Consider the following 14,429-nt stretch of genomic DNA (forward strand, 5'->3'; position numbering starts at 1 on the left):
TTGTGTGGTCCCCCTTTGTCCATAAGCTCACAGACATTGCCACAACACTGACAATATATATACAAAGGATATCAACCACGAAAGAAATCACCTCGACCTGTCTCTTTGATCTTGCTGTTGTTGTTGTGGCCCGAAGGGCACAATGTGGCACCGCGCCACAGCTCGAGCGTGACCCAGAATCACGCCCGCGCTCTTTTCTCAAAGTCGAGGGCGAAAAAAAGGTGCCGGGTCGTAAAAAATCACTCAAAACTTTTATATCTCAATCGCATCAGTTTTTCTTTCTGATCAGACGCGAGTGGGATGGGTACGAGTCTAACAGTACTGGTGAAGCGGCCGCCGCACGGCGTGGCACCAGTGTTTTAGGCCCCACAAATAAGGACAAACACGTCTGGCGTTGTCACCATTGGGAGTTCTCCTCATATTCTCCTCCTTCCTTCCGCCCTCGTCCACTCAAAAATGTCGTTGGATCCTACCATCACATTTGTTGTGGTCCCCAAAGGGGCCCGCCTTATGTCTCAGCCTCTCGACGGTGGACAGCCTGCTGTAGAGACGATCATAGAAGACCCCGTCGTTCTCACGATTCCAAAATCAAGGCTCGACGCCCTATGCCTCCACCCCGTCAAGTATCTTAGGTTCCTCGCTTGGGCCATTTTGATGCTTCCTGGCACTATCCAACTCGCGGACACCTCTGAGGATCTGCCCGATGATTTTCCACTCGACTCGTTGCTCCCGGCGGCTGAGTACATCTTTGTACCGAGACCACCCTCCTCATGTGAGCATTCGCCTTTCTGGCCCGCAGTCCAGTCAACTGACAATTTCTCTTGATATTCAGTGGCGGACGCCAGAACGTTCGACCCTACCACCCTGGGTAGGCAGGGAGAAGGCTCCGCAACCAGCGAATCTCGGAAGCGGAATTTCAGTGACAAGCTTCGTGAGCGCGACGAGCGCTGCATCTTCACAGGATTCCTTTTCTTCGAGGCTGCCCACATTGTACCTTTCCAAAGAGGCAGCGAGGTGCGTTTTCTATCCGTCATGCCGGGACAAACCAATGCTTAACCACAGGTGGTCATCTCAGTGGCTTCAAAAGCTCATTCGATCACGCCTGCAGCCAGATTCGGAGCCCCCTTCGTACAGATGCAATGAACCGGGTCACGAGGTCGACGATCCTATCGCTACGCTGAGGGACATCGACGATAAAAGGAACGGTTTTTTGTGTGCCCCGCATGGTCTCTACGATGACGGCTCGTGGGCTATCATGCACGTAAGATTATTTGCCTGCATCATCCTCCAAGTTTGAGTCTAAATTGTGTCTCTTAGACTCCCAATCACATCCTCACCGTAGAAGATATACCAAAATCCGATCGACGGGCCCCGGTCCCTCCCCAGACACTCCCCAATCCTTCTAGACCCAATTATCAGCGCTTCACTGCGCAATGGATCGTAAACCCATCCGAAGCACACCTCCTTGGGATGGGTGATAACACGGATGCTGCGTTTGCGAACCATAAAATGCAAAAGCCGTCCGCCTTTCTTCTCGATTGTGCCTACGGAGCTGCTGCATTACGACAATGGGGCGTTGGAGCCGACGGCGCGCTTCGTATATTCCCAGAACATCTCCCTCGACCTAAGCCTATCGAACACCCGAGCATGTCCCGATCCAGACCGGAGTACTCTACCACCGCCGAAGATCGTGCATCGAGGCAAAGGAATGATGGAGATGATCATAGATCTGTGCGCTCGGATGACACAGTTATCGATGGCACCGATAAGTTCGACGTCATGTATTCAGTGCTTACGGGCTTGTATAATGCAGGACTAGGCAAGCGTGTTGAGCCTCCCGAAGCGAAAGTCACGAGGTGGCTCGACACAGCTGGTGCAGGAATATGATAGTTGTCGTGGTGACGTTCCATAGTGATTCAATTAGGAAAAGTTGTCCCGCCAAGTCGCATTTTGTCTCACACCGTATTTCGTCGCATCTCGTTCGTTCCGTCTCGTCGTATGTTGTCTCGTACCGGATCTTGTCGCATCTCGTTCGTCCCGTATCGTCGCATTTTGTATCGCATAATATAATACTGTATAATATTATCTCGCAGAACGTACAATCCCTCATTTTCTCTTTGCTATCTCGGACCATTACTGTATTCTTATGGCAAAACGTCGTGACATTTATGGTTTCAATCTTGGCAGGGTTGCTCAGCAGTCAGGAGCATTTGATTGTGGCCACCTAACTCTCCGCTCATTACTCCTGAGATCATTCCCTCGAAAGTAGTTATCCAATACTCTCTCTATATTCTGTTTCGGCCCCCTCCGACGATGGATCCTGTCGAACGCCCACCTCGTCCTCTGTGTTAGCGAGATCGGAGTCATCGAGTTAGGGGGAGCGGTGAGTAGCGGCAGATAGCGTGTCGTCAGCTTCAGAATTGGAAAGATGATGCTCAGTCCGGTGTGGTACTGTATCAACTAACGTGCGACGAACAGCTAGGACTTTTTAGTGAATCTACTCCTTGTGTGGAGGATTGCATACGCCCTCAGTCGACAATGGACAAGGAGCGAGGAATTAGAAGACAGGTCATAAATCATTAGTCCATGCTACATATCCGTGCAGCGAGCGCTGTACAAGATGCACATTTTGGCGGTGACAGGCAAACGGGAAGGCTCTGTATGTACAGTACGTACACTCTATGTGAGCGAAAATCTATGTCGAGAGGGTGTAGGTAAAGAAAAATGATGAAGGATGAGGATGAAGCATAAGTGGGTGATGTCTATTCTACGAACCCAATATCGGCATTGCAGAGGCTCGTCGCCAGAAGATAAACGAAGAGGGACAAGGGGGACGTGAGCTGTGGGGATGTAAAGGTAGATATCGAAAAGGTCGATTAGAAAAGAAGTTGAAGAGTATAAGCCGTAAGTGCGGTCATGGAGACAAACATAATAATGTATTGAGGGATGAGGAATGGTGACAAGTGTTCTGCCGATCCAGTACCAGAGTACACCTGCGTGAGGAACACCTGTGTTGTCGCTGTCGGCAGGCAGGATAAGAAACTATTCCACCAACGAACATCAACGACTGTTCATGACAACAAGAGTAGAGAACGAACGGGACGCACATGCAAACGAACTGTAAGACCTTATCCTCCGAATCCACAACGCCTGCCTTCGTCAACCCTCTGACGATCAAAACGCCTAGCACGGGACTGATAATCATCTTTCCAATCGCCAAACTCATAATCGCACCCCTCGGTATCTTCTGCCACTCTTCACTGCTCCTAAAGCTCGGAACCTTCAATCTAGCCAACGCACTCCCCAAACATACTAATCCAAGGGGAACGGAAGCTCCGCCCATGAATGTTGTGGTATCCATGATGAAAGCGAGGGGAGGTTCACCGTCGGGTGCATTTGGAATGCCGGTATATGATGTGGTGGTGAAGAGGGATTTTACGGGCGTGATGAGTGCGATAGGGAAGGCAATGATGATGGACAGGGAAGCGGGTGTGACGAAGCCTAAGAGAATGGTGCGGAGGTTCCAGATGATCTTTTGGCGACGGGTGCGGTTCGCGTTAGATGGTCGAGCGACGGCGGATTCAGAGGTGAAAGAAGGAAGTGTTGGATTGGTCGGAATGATAGGTGAGATAGGCTGGTCACCGTGGACGATTGTGGGTGCGGGAGAAGTAAATCGTGAGGCAACCGGAGAGGCAAACCGTGATGCAAGGGCAGCGTCGGAATGTGGTGGGACAATGGTGGTGCCACCGTCATCTTGAGGGCAGAAGGAGACGTGTCGGCTCATAGATGGCATCCAGTTATGGAAGGCATCGGACGGTGTAGGCGATGATGGGCCATAATTTCCAGGCGAGCCACAATCATCTACATCCTTCTCGTTGAGGTCATGCCCGTGGTCATTGCTCAGTGGCGCTTTGGAGTAAGACCGAGCCTTCGGCGCGTCAGCCTCAAAGTCTGATGGCGAATGGGGCCGGAACTCTGGGTCTGACGCCTTCTCGTCGGAGCTGATGGATGCTGTCGAGCTGAACGGGTGTTTCCAGTTCCGGGCGCGGGCAACGAAATTGAGTAGGAGTTTGCGTTGCCTGCATCTGAGCCTTTCGCGAACTTCATCGGGCTCGACGTCTGGACCAACAAAGTCCCTGGCGATGAGACGATTACCGCCCATAGGGAAGAGCGTGACCTGGGAACAGAGGAGCTCAATTGTATAATCTTGGTGTGATAAGACGAATTCTTACGAAGAACACGAGGATAAAGGCGGAGATATATGCCACCGCGAGGTCTTCGTCTGCAGTTCCATTGAAGGGCGCCACTGCTGTGATACTCATGATCACAGAGGTTGCTGTAAAAAAGGTTTCGTAACTCCATGAGCTCCTGCTATGAGCGTTGAACCGGGAAACCAGAAAGGACAGGGGGCGTAGACTCACGAATGTCACCAACATTCCCCCAGATACCAGCAGCGATCATCCCATGCCTAAACCGATGAGGGACCCAGAATATCTGCGTAATGGTCCAGGCCATGACCATGCCTATGCCCTGATATATGAAAGCAATCAAAACCAAGGGTCCTAGCGAGATTCATCTATACATGAGCGGGAGAGGGGACAGGGAAGGAAGAGGGGAGGGGTGGAGGCCTTTGGGTGAAGGCAGGCTCCTGCGCATGCACACCTAGGGCGGAGATGTTGTCTGAAGAGAAGGCCGGAACAATGCGAGAGAACATGAGGGATGGCATGGCAATATTCTAAACGCAAAGCTTTGATTTAGCGCTGAAGATATTTGGATGATATTGAGAACGCACCAGCGCAATCTGCCCCGCTCCACGAGCGGCCTGAACGGGGAACAGTTCGGCTTTGGTCAAAATAAAGCCAGAAGCAACGCAGAGGAACCTATGTACGACAGGAATAAGTTGAGCCTCCACCATAAATATATAGAACGGCAAATACCACTCACAAGCGAAGCAAAGGCCTGAACGACACCCAGATGAGAGCTCCAGCGCCAAGCATCTTGTCTGGTCCGGTTCTCGTTCGTCGTCGTGAAGGTCGTAGGATAAATCAGAGGTCTATTCACAAGAAAAAGTAACGGAAGCCTCGACGCCGACGCCAACGACTCTCGCAAAGAGGTCCAATAGAGAGAAAGCCTGGGAATGGGTGGGCTCTTCGCTGCTCCGAGGAGCTCGCTGGTTTTATAAAGTCTGGCCATGGTCGGATACAGGACATGATAGGTCCGTCGGAGCTCCGGCCCGCAGTGATACAATCGGAAATGGGCCACACCTTGGCAGGTGGCCAACGTCGACAAGGCGTTCAATGATATCATATCGGTGAAACAGTTATGGGCTAGACCGCAAAGAATACGAAAACGAGAAAAGTGAGGAGATAAACATTCTCGAGGAGCGAGAGGGGTGAGTCATTATGTCGACCGACTACCAAATCCTGCGGAAAGGCGTGCAGTTCGACGTCAGTCGCTAGTCATCGAAAAGCAGGAGAGCATGAGGCGAACCGAGTGAGAGAATCGATTGTCAATCGACAGCAAGCGCGAACTTGAGCTTGAAGACCTGACCGTTGTTTGGGATTCTGATCAACGCTGACCATGAAGAGGCCAATTTTCCCATGATGCTCAAACAGCTTACTCCGCCGTGGCTCGAGGGTAGACCATATTCATTGTACAGACGACTTTGAGTTCTTGCAATGTTGCTGTGATAGTATACATGCATCAATATCTTCTCCTTTTTCCATCTGTTCCATATGTGTCTCATCTACCTTGTCTTACCTTCCCTTACCCTACCCATTCTCTACGCTTCCATACCCTCAAACCCTCTCAAAGACATACAAATAAGCCAACGCCTTCAACTCCCTCACGCTCTCCTCATCTGCCTTCACCACCTTCTCGTCATTAAACAACACCCATCCCTCCCCTTCCTTCTTGATATGCGCGACGTAATGTCCCGAGTGGACGGATGGGCCTTTATGCGAGATGAAGGCTTTGAGGATGTATTTCGCTGGGATGGTCGCAGTGCCGCCCATAGATGGGGTCGTGGCTTCGGCAGTGGTGGGCGCAGCGGGAGCGGGATCGTCAAGGCCTGTGTCGTCTGGATGTGAGAAGAGCCATTCGACGGCGCGTTCGGGATCACCTCCCTGAGCACAATCATTCAGCAGAGATAGCGTCCATACAGATCGTTCGTGGAAAAGCTTGGAGACCATAGGCAGGAACAGTACGAACCGTTTCCCGCAGCGCCTTTTTAGCCTGCGCTGAACTGAAACCCATATCCGCCAACATCGAAACTTGCTCCGCACTCGGCTCCGGACCACTCGAACTAGCCCCTCCTCCTGCTGAAGCACCACCGAAGTCGATTGGAGCATCGATATCTGCAAATGGAGCGACCGTCGGTATTGTAGGAGGAATACTATGAGGGTGAGAAGGTGTAGAACATACCAGGGTCCTCCATATGCGCGAACAACCAGTTCATAGCAGCCTCAGGATCGGAATTTCCAGTCGCAAGAAGGGCTTTCTGACATCTTACTTGCGGGAAACCCATAGCTTCCAGCTGGGCCATAGCGGCTTCGTTGAAGGATGGCGCGGTTGTAGGTGCTAGACGAGGATATTAGTGAGGTGACAAAACGAAATGAAACGCAGAAGGGGAAGGGTATATACCAGGTGCGTCCCCTGGGAGTTCGGTCTCGCCTGGCTGAAGACCTTTGCTGAGGTATTTGTCGAGAATGAGGGTATCGTCCTCAGGCATGATGAGTGGGATATCTGTACATCAAAGCCAAATCCATCTCAGTACTGCACCGCCAAAAACTAGAATCAACGGGACCAGAGTAAATACACACCAAGCTTCGTAGGCACCCAATTCACGAGCTGGAACTTCTTCGCATGCACGACCAGCGTAGTCGGAAACGTCTTCATCCCGACTTGCTTCCTCGCCTCCACATTCGCATCACATTTCGGACAGCGATACTCCAGTCCCTCAACGCCAAACACCCCATCCAGACATTCATCCACTTTGACATCTTCGTATTTGATCCTTCCCTCTTCGTCTTTACCCTTCTCTCGGGCAGGAACAGCAAGACTCAGCACGTCCTGCTGATCGACTCTGTACCTCACCCCGCCACACCTCCCACATTCCAATTTCTGCTCCATCCCAAACGCGAAGACCTCTTCCGGTCCAGGAGTCCCAACTTTCTTAGCGTGACGACGAAGCGTGGTGACCAGATGTCCCAAAAACTCCTCAGAATCTTGTTGTCTCATCGTAGCGAACTCTTCGTGGCCCTTGCCCACTAAAGCCTTGAACATCGTAGGCTTGATACCCTCCTGAAACACCGGTGTAGGCGAGTCATGAGCGAGTGGGTTCGTGCTCTTCGGGTCTTGGGCGGAAGGAGATGGCGAGGCGCGAGGATGCGAGTATCGGCCCGAAAGAAGGCCGTCTGCGATTTTATGCATTTGACAGTCTATACAGTCGGCGGGGAGGGGGGTGGTGCAGGTGATCCAGTGTTCGGGTGCGGTGGGGAGGTAGCGGGCTTGGAAGGACGGAAGGGAGAAGATGGCTTGCAGGACTGAGGCCATGTAACAGCTGGCATGCACCACATACGCGATATCTTCGTCAGCCATCGTGTATATGAAGGTAAAAGCGGGAGACGGAGTGTTACCTGTTCCCTAGGTTCGCGAGACCAGTTAATCCGGGACCGAACACGGGCTCGAGCGCTTTGCCTGATTCGTCGGTGAGGGAGAAGTCGAACTTGAGGTTATGTTCGATCTGGAGTTCCGTCATTGACTTTTCGGTCTTGGTCTGCGTTTGGACGTTGATCCCGAAAGTCGACAAGTGAAGCGCGAGTTCGGGGTCGAGTTTCGAGTCGTTGCAGATGTAACAGTATATGTCTGCGATTGTGGTGCAGCGATGGTGGATGAGTAAAGGTAGATAAAATGAATGAGGAATGGATGGGTGAATAAGAAGATTAGCTGTACCTGCCGAGCCTTCGGGGGTGATGGTGCCCAATTTGACGGAGACGGGATGTCCTGACTCTTCGAAGTGGGTGAGACCGTGTCCGTTACCGCCTATACCTCCGAACTGTTTCCTCCCACATCCGAGCGAACCGCAAGTGAGGCAGAGCCAGAGGTTCTCTTTCAAATCGCACTTATTGCAGTGCGCAAGACCTATCGCTGGTTTTCAGTATCCAAAAGTAGTAAATCGGAGGGAGGGAGAGGTACTTACCCGAACCCTGAATCGCTCCCGTCGCCAACTGCTCCAATGTCAATGTATGTTCACAAGCCATAATCTCCTCCTCCCACGCCTTCACCTCCGACTGTCTCGCAGAGCTCATCGAGTTCAAGACCCCATCGACCAAAGACTTGATCAGCGGATCACCAGCGGCGGTGTTGAGTTCGGGGAGAGGAAGGCCTTGGACGGGGTCTGAAGGCCAGTGTTTGAGGAGTGTGAGGTGCTCGTATTTGTCTTCTTCGCGGTCTTCGATGATGGCAAGTTTGGTCATTTTGGCGGGTGGTTCAGAGTCGGCGTCCTGCAAGGAGAGGTTCAGTGTTAGTAAGCAAAGAGACGACGTCAGAAAAAAGGACGAGGGAAGATCTTTATCTAGAAACTGGGATAACGGAAATGTGGGGTGGTAACATCATCGAAGGCGATATTAAGACACGTTAAATCGGAAAGTGGGGTAATCTGGCCTGTGGGCTATGGCCTATACTGTAGAACCAACGTCGCTTTTCGACTGATACTACACACAGTGGTTCGCCAAGTTGGATGGTGTCAACCTGTATAAAGACTTTTGTGCGTAATCATGCACACTATAGGTCTTGCCAAACCGCGGGCCCACAGACCCAAAAGGCCGTAGGCACGAGCCCTGAGCCCAGATTGTGTAGTCACCATAGTCCAACAAAACAGCATGACGATGAAACCCAGACTAATGTAGTGAGGAGGCCTACCCGTTGCGAAGAGGGCTTCAACTTCCTCTTTACATTCAAAGTAAAGGCATGGCCCGTCTTCTCGAAGTGAGTCCGTGCATGATGTCTTTCCGGGCTAAGGCAGCCCCCATTGAAGCACGTCAAGCAGACATCAATTCCCAATGGATTATCCTACAACATATGACCCACATAGAAAACTCAGAATTCTGTCAATGCAGAACGTAAGGAACAGGACGCACCTGGTTGTCGAAGCACTGGGTGCACTCCTCACGATGAACCTGCTGCGACAGCTTTGGTGGCTGCAATCGCGCCAATGAATTCAGATCGACAGTCGCCGACATTGTTCTCGTGAATTATTCTGCTGAAGTCGTCGTGACAAGGCTTGTTGCCGTCGTTGATGGTGATGGAGCAGAAGAAAGCGGGGTGCGCGTCCCAGCGCCACGCCACTCAAACTTGAAGACCCTGTGGCGCAACGGGCGTCTACTCCACGTGCACTGATCTCCCATTTTTTGTGAGTGGCTTCTTGGCTTTGAATTTCGTTTTCTTTTCGTACTTTCATCCCCTCGAGCTCGCTGCCACTGCCATCCCCGACGACGTTAAATATGGCACCTAAAAACGTCCCCAACGGCAGCGCTAAAGAGCAGCCCATTGAGGTTTCCGGGTCTAGTCAGCCCGCCGTCGTTGGTATCAACTTCGGGAACTCGTATGCTTCCATCGCGGTCTTGACCAACGTACGTCCCACTGTCTTGTCCCAGATCGTATAAGGATGATCATCGGTGGACATAGGAAGGAAACGCTGAGTGCATTGCCAACGAAGATGGAGAGCGTCAGATTGCTTGTGCGATCTCTTACCATGGCGAGGAACTGGTGCGTCCTTTCATGCATGATAACTTTTTCTGCCCTAGGATCTGACGCCTGTTTCGGTCTGTAGTACATTGGCAACCAAGCCAAGGCACAGCTTGTTAAAAATGCGCACAACACCATCACTGGGTTCCGCAACTTGCTTGGCAAAAAGTAAGATTTTCCCTATATTTGGTCCATCGCCGCGTTTTCCTCCCTGTAGACTTCCCGCTATTCTTTCCTTCTGAGTTATCGTTGCGGTTCATTTCTTTTTCTATCCATACCCATTTTATATAATCTCAACTAGCCACACGACATCTAATTGAACCTTTCTCTCCAGATTCTCTGACCTCCCCAAAGACGAGAAACCGACCTCCGCCGCCGTAATCCAACACCCCACTCTCCCCGACACCCCCGCCTACACCGTCCAGGTCACCCAAGCCGCCCCCGCCCCTCTCCCTTCCTCAAAATCTACTCCTGCCGCCTCTACCACCGCTACCCCCCGTTCCGAACCTCTCGAAACCACCCTCACCCTCACCCCCTCCGAAGTGACCACCATCTTCCTAAAGTCGCTCATCGGTTCAGCCTCCGATTTCCTGGGCAAGAAGATCGAAGGTGCCGTGATTGGGTATCCTGGCTGGTTCGAAGAAGGCCAGGTCGAGGCGTTGAAAGATGCGGCGGAGAAGGCTGGCGTAAAGGTCTTGCAATTATTGGTCGATGCTGGTGCGGCCGGAGTTACCACCACGGCCGATAACTCGACCTTCGGCGATCTCGCGACCAACACGTCCTCTCCCTCCGCCGACCGCACGCAACTCATCGTCGACCTCGGCTCGGACTCGCTCTCCCTCACTCTGCTGTCCATCCGCCAGGGCCTGTTCTACCCCCTCGCCGAATCCTACCACCACGGCATCGGCGGCACGAGCATCGACACCAAGCTCGTTAAATTCCTCGCTAAGGAATTCACGAAGAAGACCAAAACGCCGCTTGCCGTTGCGCCTTCGACCGAAAAAGGCGACGTCCGCGCCGAAGCGCGTCTCCGCCTCGCCCTAGAGCACACCAAACGCACCATCTCCGCCTCTCCCTCCGCCGCGACCTGTTCCGTCGAGTCCCTCAAAGACGGCATGGACTTCACCGGATCTGTCAACCGTCTGCGCTTCGATATGGAGGCTCGCTCGGTGTATGATTTCGTCTATGCGAAGACGGAGGCTCTGTTGAGCGAGGCCGGTGTAGAGTGGATTGAGCTGGACGAGGTGGTGTATGTGGGCGGGTCGGCTTCGTTGCCTGGGTTGGACGAGAGACTGATCAGCCCGAATGGAGAGGGGAGCGCGGTTGGTGGGTACGATCCCGATAGGACGGTCTCGCCGTTCACGAAGGGGACGATCGTGGGTGGTGGTGTTGGCGATCCGACGACTATGATCAGTAGGGGCTGTGCGATGCAGGCGAAGTTGATCATGCAGGTCTTGGGCAAGGAGGGCGAGAGCAGTGATGTCGCCAAGGCGTTCACTGACGCTACTACTAGCCAGGGCGAGGGCGCGAAGTGGAGAGAAGTGAAGACGACGAGTCAGAGTTTGGGGTTGTTGTTCCCTGAGGAGGCTGGTGAGGGGGAGAATGGGCTCGGAGGACAGTGGGTCCGTGTGCTGGCGAAGGAGACAGCGCTTCCCGCGCGGAGGGTCGTTTCGGTCGAAGTCGACCTCGGGGCTGCGGAGGGCGAGAAGAAAGTTGGGTTTGAAGTGTGGCAGGTCAAGGAGGGCGTCAAGACCGATCATATCAAGCCTCCGCCTCTTGAGCGTGATCCGGAAGACGAAGATGACGAAGAGCCAGAGGAGGAGGAGGATATCGAGGTGAAGGAGAAGACGGTAGAGAAGGATGAGTTCTTGGTCGCATTGGAGATCCCGGCGAAGTTCGCGAAGAAGCAGAAGGGCGGGTGGAGGACGAGGGTGGAGGTGAAGTTGGTCGTTGGTGTGGATGGGAAAGTGGAGATCGAGGCCTGTGAAGTGGGTAAGGAAGGGGAGAGGGGGGAGATAGTGAAGGGGGAAACGCCTGCTTTGTAGAAGGTAGTGTTTCCTGTCCGACGCCTCGTACGGCGCCGATTATAGCCATCACAACTTTTTATGTACATTGGCAGGACCCATGGTGCGAGGCTGTAGCAGGAGCAAACGCCGGAGGTATACTGAGACCAACGGTATACTACTGCCGTTATTCAGGGATCTAAGCCCCTAGCATTTTCTTGCTCTGCAGCCCTATACTCTGAGGGTCAAAATTGCCACAGTCAAACTTACTAGTGCCACACGATCTAGGGTCGGAAGTCACCGCTCGCTTACATAACATCATAGACCCATCTTTCGAACCGGCTGCGACTCTTTTCTCGAGCCAAAAGGTCAGCGGCAGTGCGACGACGCCCTGGGTACGCCACGATAATCCGCTACTTCCGAATGTTTACTCATTTCTCGTGGAATGGCAGACGCGTTGAAATCGTATCTACAACTGTGAAGTTAAAGCAGTCTAATAGCTATCTCGAATGAGGACTGACTCGGAACAGAGGTACGTGACAAAAGCGACTAAGAGTTATTGGCATTTCAACCTCTAATAAGTAAGGCGTGAAAGACGTTTGAACTAGCTTCTTACTGGGTATCTCGATACAGACGATAGCCTAGCCATTGCTTTCCAGCGCCGTACGAGCACGCGGAGAATCAGCGGACACCATGGACACCACCCGTGTCTTCCCGCTTGAAGTGATGACGAAAATCTTCTGCGAATCGCACGCCGATGTCGTCTCCCGCCCTCTTGGTAGCGATTACTCGCCACAGGTCATCCTCAACGAGGCACCCCTATCGCTCATCCGCGTGTCCAGACGTTGGAGGGCAATCGCTTTGGACAGTCCACAAGTCTGGACGACTCTATCCCTTCCAGCGTTCCCTGACATCTCTTACACGGATCTTCGCATAGAAGAGTCTCTCAAAGCTGTCCAATCATGGCTCGCGCGATCCCGCTCGCTTCCTCTATCTTTTGGCGTATCCGTGACCCGGTTACCATACGAATACGACGTAGATTTTGATCTATATCTGGCTCGCTACCTGAGCATGCTCTTTGGGGAATGTCATCGGTGGAAGGAAGTCAACATAACCTTCCACTCATACTCTGACATAGAAAGCGTTCTCCGCCCTCTCTTACCCTCCAGTTCTCCGAACCTGGCACCTCTACTCGAGCGATTCGTGGTCTATTCCAGTGGAACATACAACGAATCTATCATGACGCTGTTCAAAGACGCTCCCCTACTCCAAAATGTTAAACTTTATCATCCCAATCTTACGAAATGGTCCTTGCCGTGGTCGCAACTGACGCGAATTGATGTCACGAACAGTCGGTTGACATGGAACAGCCACAATTCCATTCCCACAGACGAGTTTATGGCCATGTTGGGAAAATGCAACAAGGTTGAGGATCTCCGATTTTCCGTGGCCACCGATATAGATTTTGAAAGTCTAAACGCCATCAAACCTATCGCACTTCCTGCACTTCACCGGCTTCACGCTAGCCTTAACGATCCGACAGCCCGGTTTACCTGTGCTTTCTTGGGCTCCGTCCATGCCCCGAACTTACAGTCAATGCACGTCGCATCGAGCGATGTTTTCGACCGCAGTCAAGACTATCGTAGGACGGAAGCAGATCGGTCGACGGCGGAGCTGCTGTCTGCATTCCGCTGTTTCCTGACGCATTGCAAGCATTCACTTCAAAAATTCAAGTTGTTAGGAAAGGGGGACGACCAGGGCCTGCCATCTATCTTGTCCAATATGCCGAATCTATCCTCTCTCACCCTGTCGATGGAAACAGTTACCGTCCCTCTTCTTCGTTCCCTCACCCTTCGCTTCGTTTCCGACGGAACCGGATTGCTCGACTGTGGCCATGCACCCCATCTCACTCACATCGAATTCATTGGCGATTATTTCCCCGGTGAAAAGACGTGGCAGTCGCCAGCTTCCGATCCTTCGGCACACGAGATATACAACATTTTCACGAATATGGTGGAATCAAGGCGCAGGATTCCCGAAACGGCATTGAAGACGGGAGAGGTCGATAGGCTTAGAGAGGTGAGGGTACAGAAGGGTATTTGGGCTAGGATGGCGAAGTTATATCGAGAGAGTTATGCACGGTTCGAGATTATGTCCGACGAGGGGTTGAAAATTGCTGTGTAGTGTTCGGGCTTGATGAGTTGCGGGGCCAAGCATTGTATGGAGATACACATGGAACTGCGCACATATTGATACACAATGTTTGCTATGGTGAATACGGACAAAGACCGCACTCATGATGTATCTCTTACAGTCTCAATAGAGAAAATCAGTCGTAAAATGGGGGACATAGAGAAGAAGGTCGGGTTCGAAGTGTGGCAAGTCAAGTCGGAGGGCGTCAATCAAACCTACTGGTGCCACGCAAGCTGGGGCCGGGAGTCGCCGCTAGCTTTTGTACTTAGCTCACTTTCCGAACTGACTTGGACGAGGTACTTATACCGTCACCAGGACTTGAACGCGGCGATTCTGCTTTTTTCTTGAAAGCTCAGCGACGACGACATAGTACTTCCTAGGTGCGTCACGATATCCCGTTACTTGTCAACGCTCATTGATTTCTCAGTGTCCAAACACACGCGTCGGCTTGTCCTCGATATCGTCGTTACCACTGTAGAGCCAGCA

General features: G+C 52.3%; 5 protein-coding genes across 5 annotated transcripts; 3 read left to right on the plus strand and 2 right to left on the minus strand.

The window, feature by feature from the left end:
• The first annotated feature begins 438 nt into the window (after window positions 1-438).
• On the plus strand, window positions 439-2,302 carry STEHIDRAFT_164242 (uncharacterized protein). Its single transcript, XM_007298369.1, has 4 exons — window positions 439-772; window positions 833-1,014; window positions 1,076-1,261; window positions 1,318-2,302. The coding sequence occupies exons 1-4, from the start codon at window positions 457-459 to the stop codon at window positions 1,885-1,887; spliced, it is 1,254 nt and encodes a 417-aa protein (XP_007298431.1). The 5' UTR covers window positions 439-456; the 3' UTR covers window positions 1,888-2,302.
• Window positions 2,303-2,584: 282 nt separating this feature from the next.
• Window positions 2,585-5,083, minus strand: STEHIDRAFT_143365 (auxin efflux carrier). The gene is made up of 7 exons (XM_007298370.1): window positions 4,945-5,083; window positions 4,793-4,880; window positions 4,663-4,735; window positions 4,422-4,562; window positions 4,233-4,336; window positions 3,108-4,177; window positions 2,585-3,042 (listed from the first exon to the last, which is right to left on the minus strand). Exons 1-7 carry the CDS (start codon window positions 4,995-4,997, stop codon window positions 2,877-2,879), a joined length of 1,695 nt encoding a protein of 564 aa, XP_007298432.1. The 5' UTR covers window positions 4,998-5,083; the 3' UTR covers window positions 2,585-2,876.
• Window positions 5,084-5,640: 557 nt separating this feature from the next.
• On the minus strand, window positions 5,641-9,326 carry STEHIDRAFT_88433 (ubiquitin carboxyl-terminal hydrolase 14). Its single transcript, XM_007298155.1, has 10 exons — window positions 9,141-9,326; window positions 8,923-9,072; window positions 8,201-8,504; window positions 7,954-8,142; window positions 7,638-7,866; window positions 6,822-7,561; window positions 6,643-6,744; window positions 6,424-6,579; window positions 6,211-6,356; window positions 5,641-6,125 (listed from the first exon to the last, which is right to left on the minus strand). The coding sequence occupies exons 1-10, from the start codon at window positions 9,240-9,242 to the stop codon at window positions 5,799-5,801; spliced, it is 2,445 nt and encodes an 814-aa protein (XP_007298217.1). The 5' UTR covers window positions 9,243-9,326; the 3' UTR covers window positions 5,641-5,798.
• A 177-nt stretch (window positions 9,327-9,503) lies between these two features.
• On the plus strand, window positions 9,504-11,858 carry STEHIDRAFT_88438 (actin-like ATPase domain-containing protein; the record flags this gene model as incomplete). Its single annotated transcript, XM_007298156.1, has 4 exons — window positions 9,504-9,632; window positions 9,688-9,768; window positions 9,833-9,915; window positions 10,082-11,858. The coding sequence occupies 4 exons, from the start codon at window positions 9,504-9,506 to the stop codon at window positions 11,790-11,792; spliced, it is 2,004 nt and encodes a 667-aa protein (XP_007298218.1). The 3' UTR covers window positions 11,793-11,858.
• Window positions 11,859-12,124: 266 nt separating this feature from the next.
• On the plus strand, window positions 12,125-13,934 carry STEHIDRAFT_164247 (uncharacterized protein; the record flags this gene model as incomplete). Its single annotated transcript, XM_007298371.1, has 3 exons — window positions 12,125-12,145; window positions 12,203-12,282; window positions 12,346-13,934. Exon 3 carries the CDS (start codon window positions 12,444-12,446, stop codon window positions 13,932-13,934), a length of 1,491 nt encoding a protein of 496 aa, XP_007298433.1. The 5' UTR covers window positions 12,125-12,145; window positions 12,203-12,282; window positions 12,346-12,443.
• Between the last annotated feature and the right edge of the window lie 495 nt (window positions 13,935-14,429).

The sequence above is a fragment of the Stereum hirsutum genome, assembly GCF_000264905.1.
Source record: "Stereum hirsutum FP-91666 SS1 unplaced genomic scaffold STEHIscaffold_1, whole genome shotgun sequence".
NCBI classification, from domain to species: domain Eukaryota; kingdom Fungi; phylum Basidiomycota; class Agaricomycetes; order Russulales; family Stereaceae; genus Stereum; species Stereum hirsutum.

Excerpts from the sequence above, each read along its gene's own strand:
- STEHIDRAFT_164242 (XM_007298369.1), top strand. The coding sequence starts at position 457 with ATGTCGTTGGATCCTACCATCACATTTGTTGTGGTCCCCAAAGGGGCC. Across the intron at positions 773-832 it reads ACCGAGACCACCCTCCTCAT|TGGCGGACGCCAGAACGTTC; the intron begins GTGAGCATTCGC and ends CTTGATATTCAG. Across the intron at positions 1,262-1,317 it reads GCTCGTGGGCTATCATGCAC|ACTCCCAATCACATCCTCAC; the intron begins GTAAGATTATTT and ends TGTGTCTCTTAG.
- STEHIDRAFT_88433 (XM_007298155.1), bottom strand. The coding sequence starts at position 9,242 with ATGTCGGCGACTGTCGATCTGAATTCATTGGCGCGATTGCAGCCACCA. Across the intron at positions 8,143-8,200 it reads GGGAGCGATTCAGGGTTCGG|GTCTTGCGCACTGCAATAAG; the intron begins GTAAGTACCTCT and ends AACCAGCGATAG. Across the intron at positions 6,357-6,423 it reads CGCGCATATGGAGGACCCTG|ATATCGATGCTCCAATCGAC; the intron begins GTATGTTCTACA and ends CTCCATTTGCAG.
- STEHIDRAFT_143365 (XM_007298370.1), bottom strand. The coding sequence starts at position 4,997 with ATGCTTGGCGCTGGAGCTCTCATCTGGGTGTCGTTCAGGCCTTTGCTT. Across the intron at positions 4,736-4,792 it reads GAGCGGGGCAGATTGCGCTG|AATATTGCCATGCCATCCCT; the intron begins GTGCGTTCTCAA and ends CTTTGCGTTTAG. Across the intron at positions 4,178-4,232 it reads CCTTTATCCTCGTGTTCTTC|GTCACGCTCTTCCCTATGGG; the intron begins GTAAGAATTCGT and ends CTCTGTTCCCAG.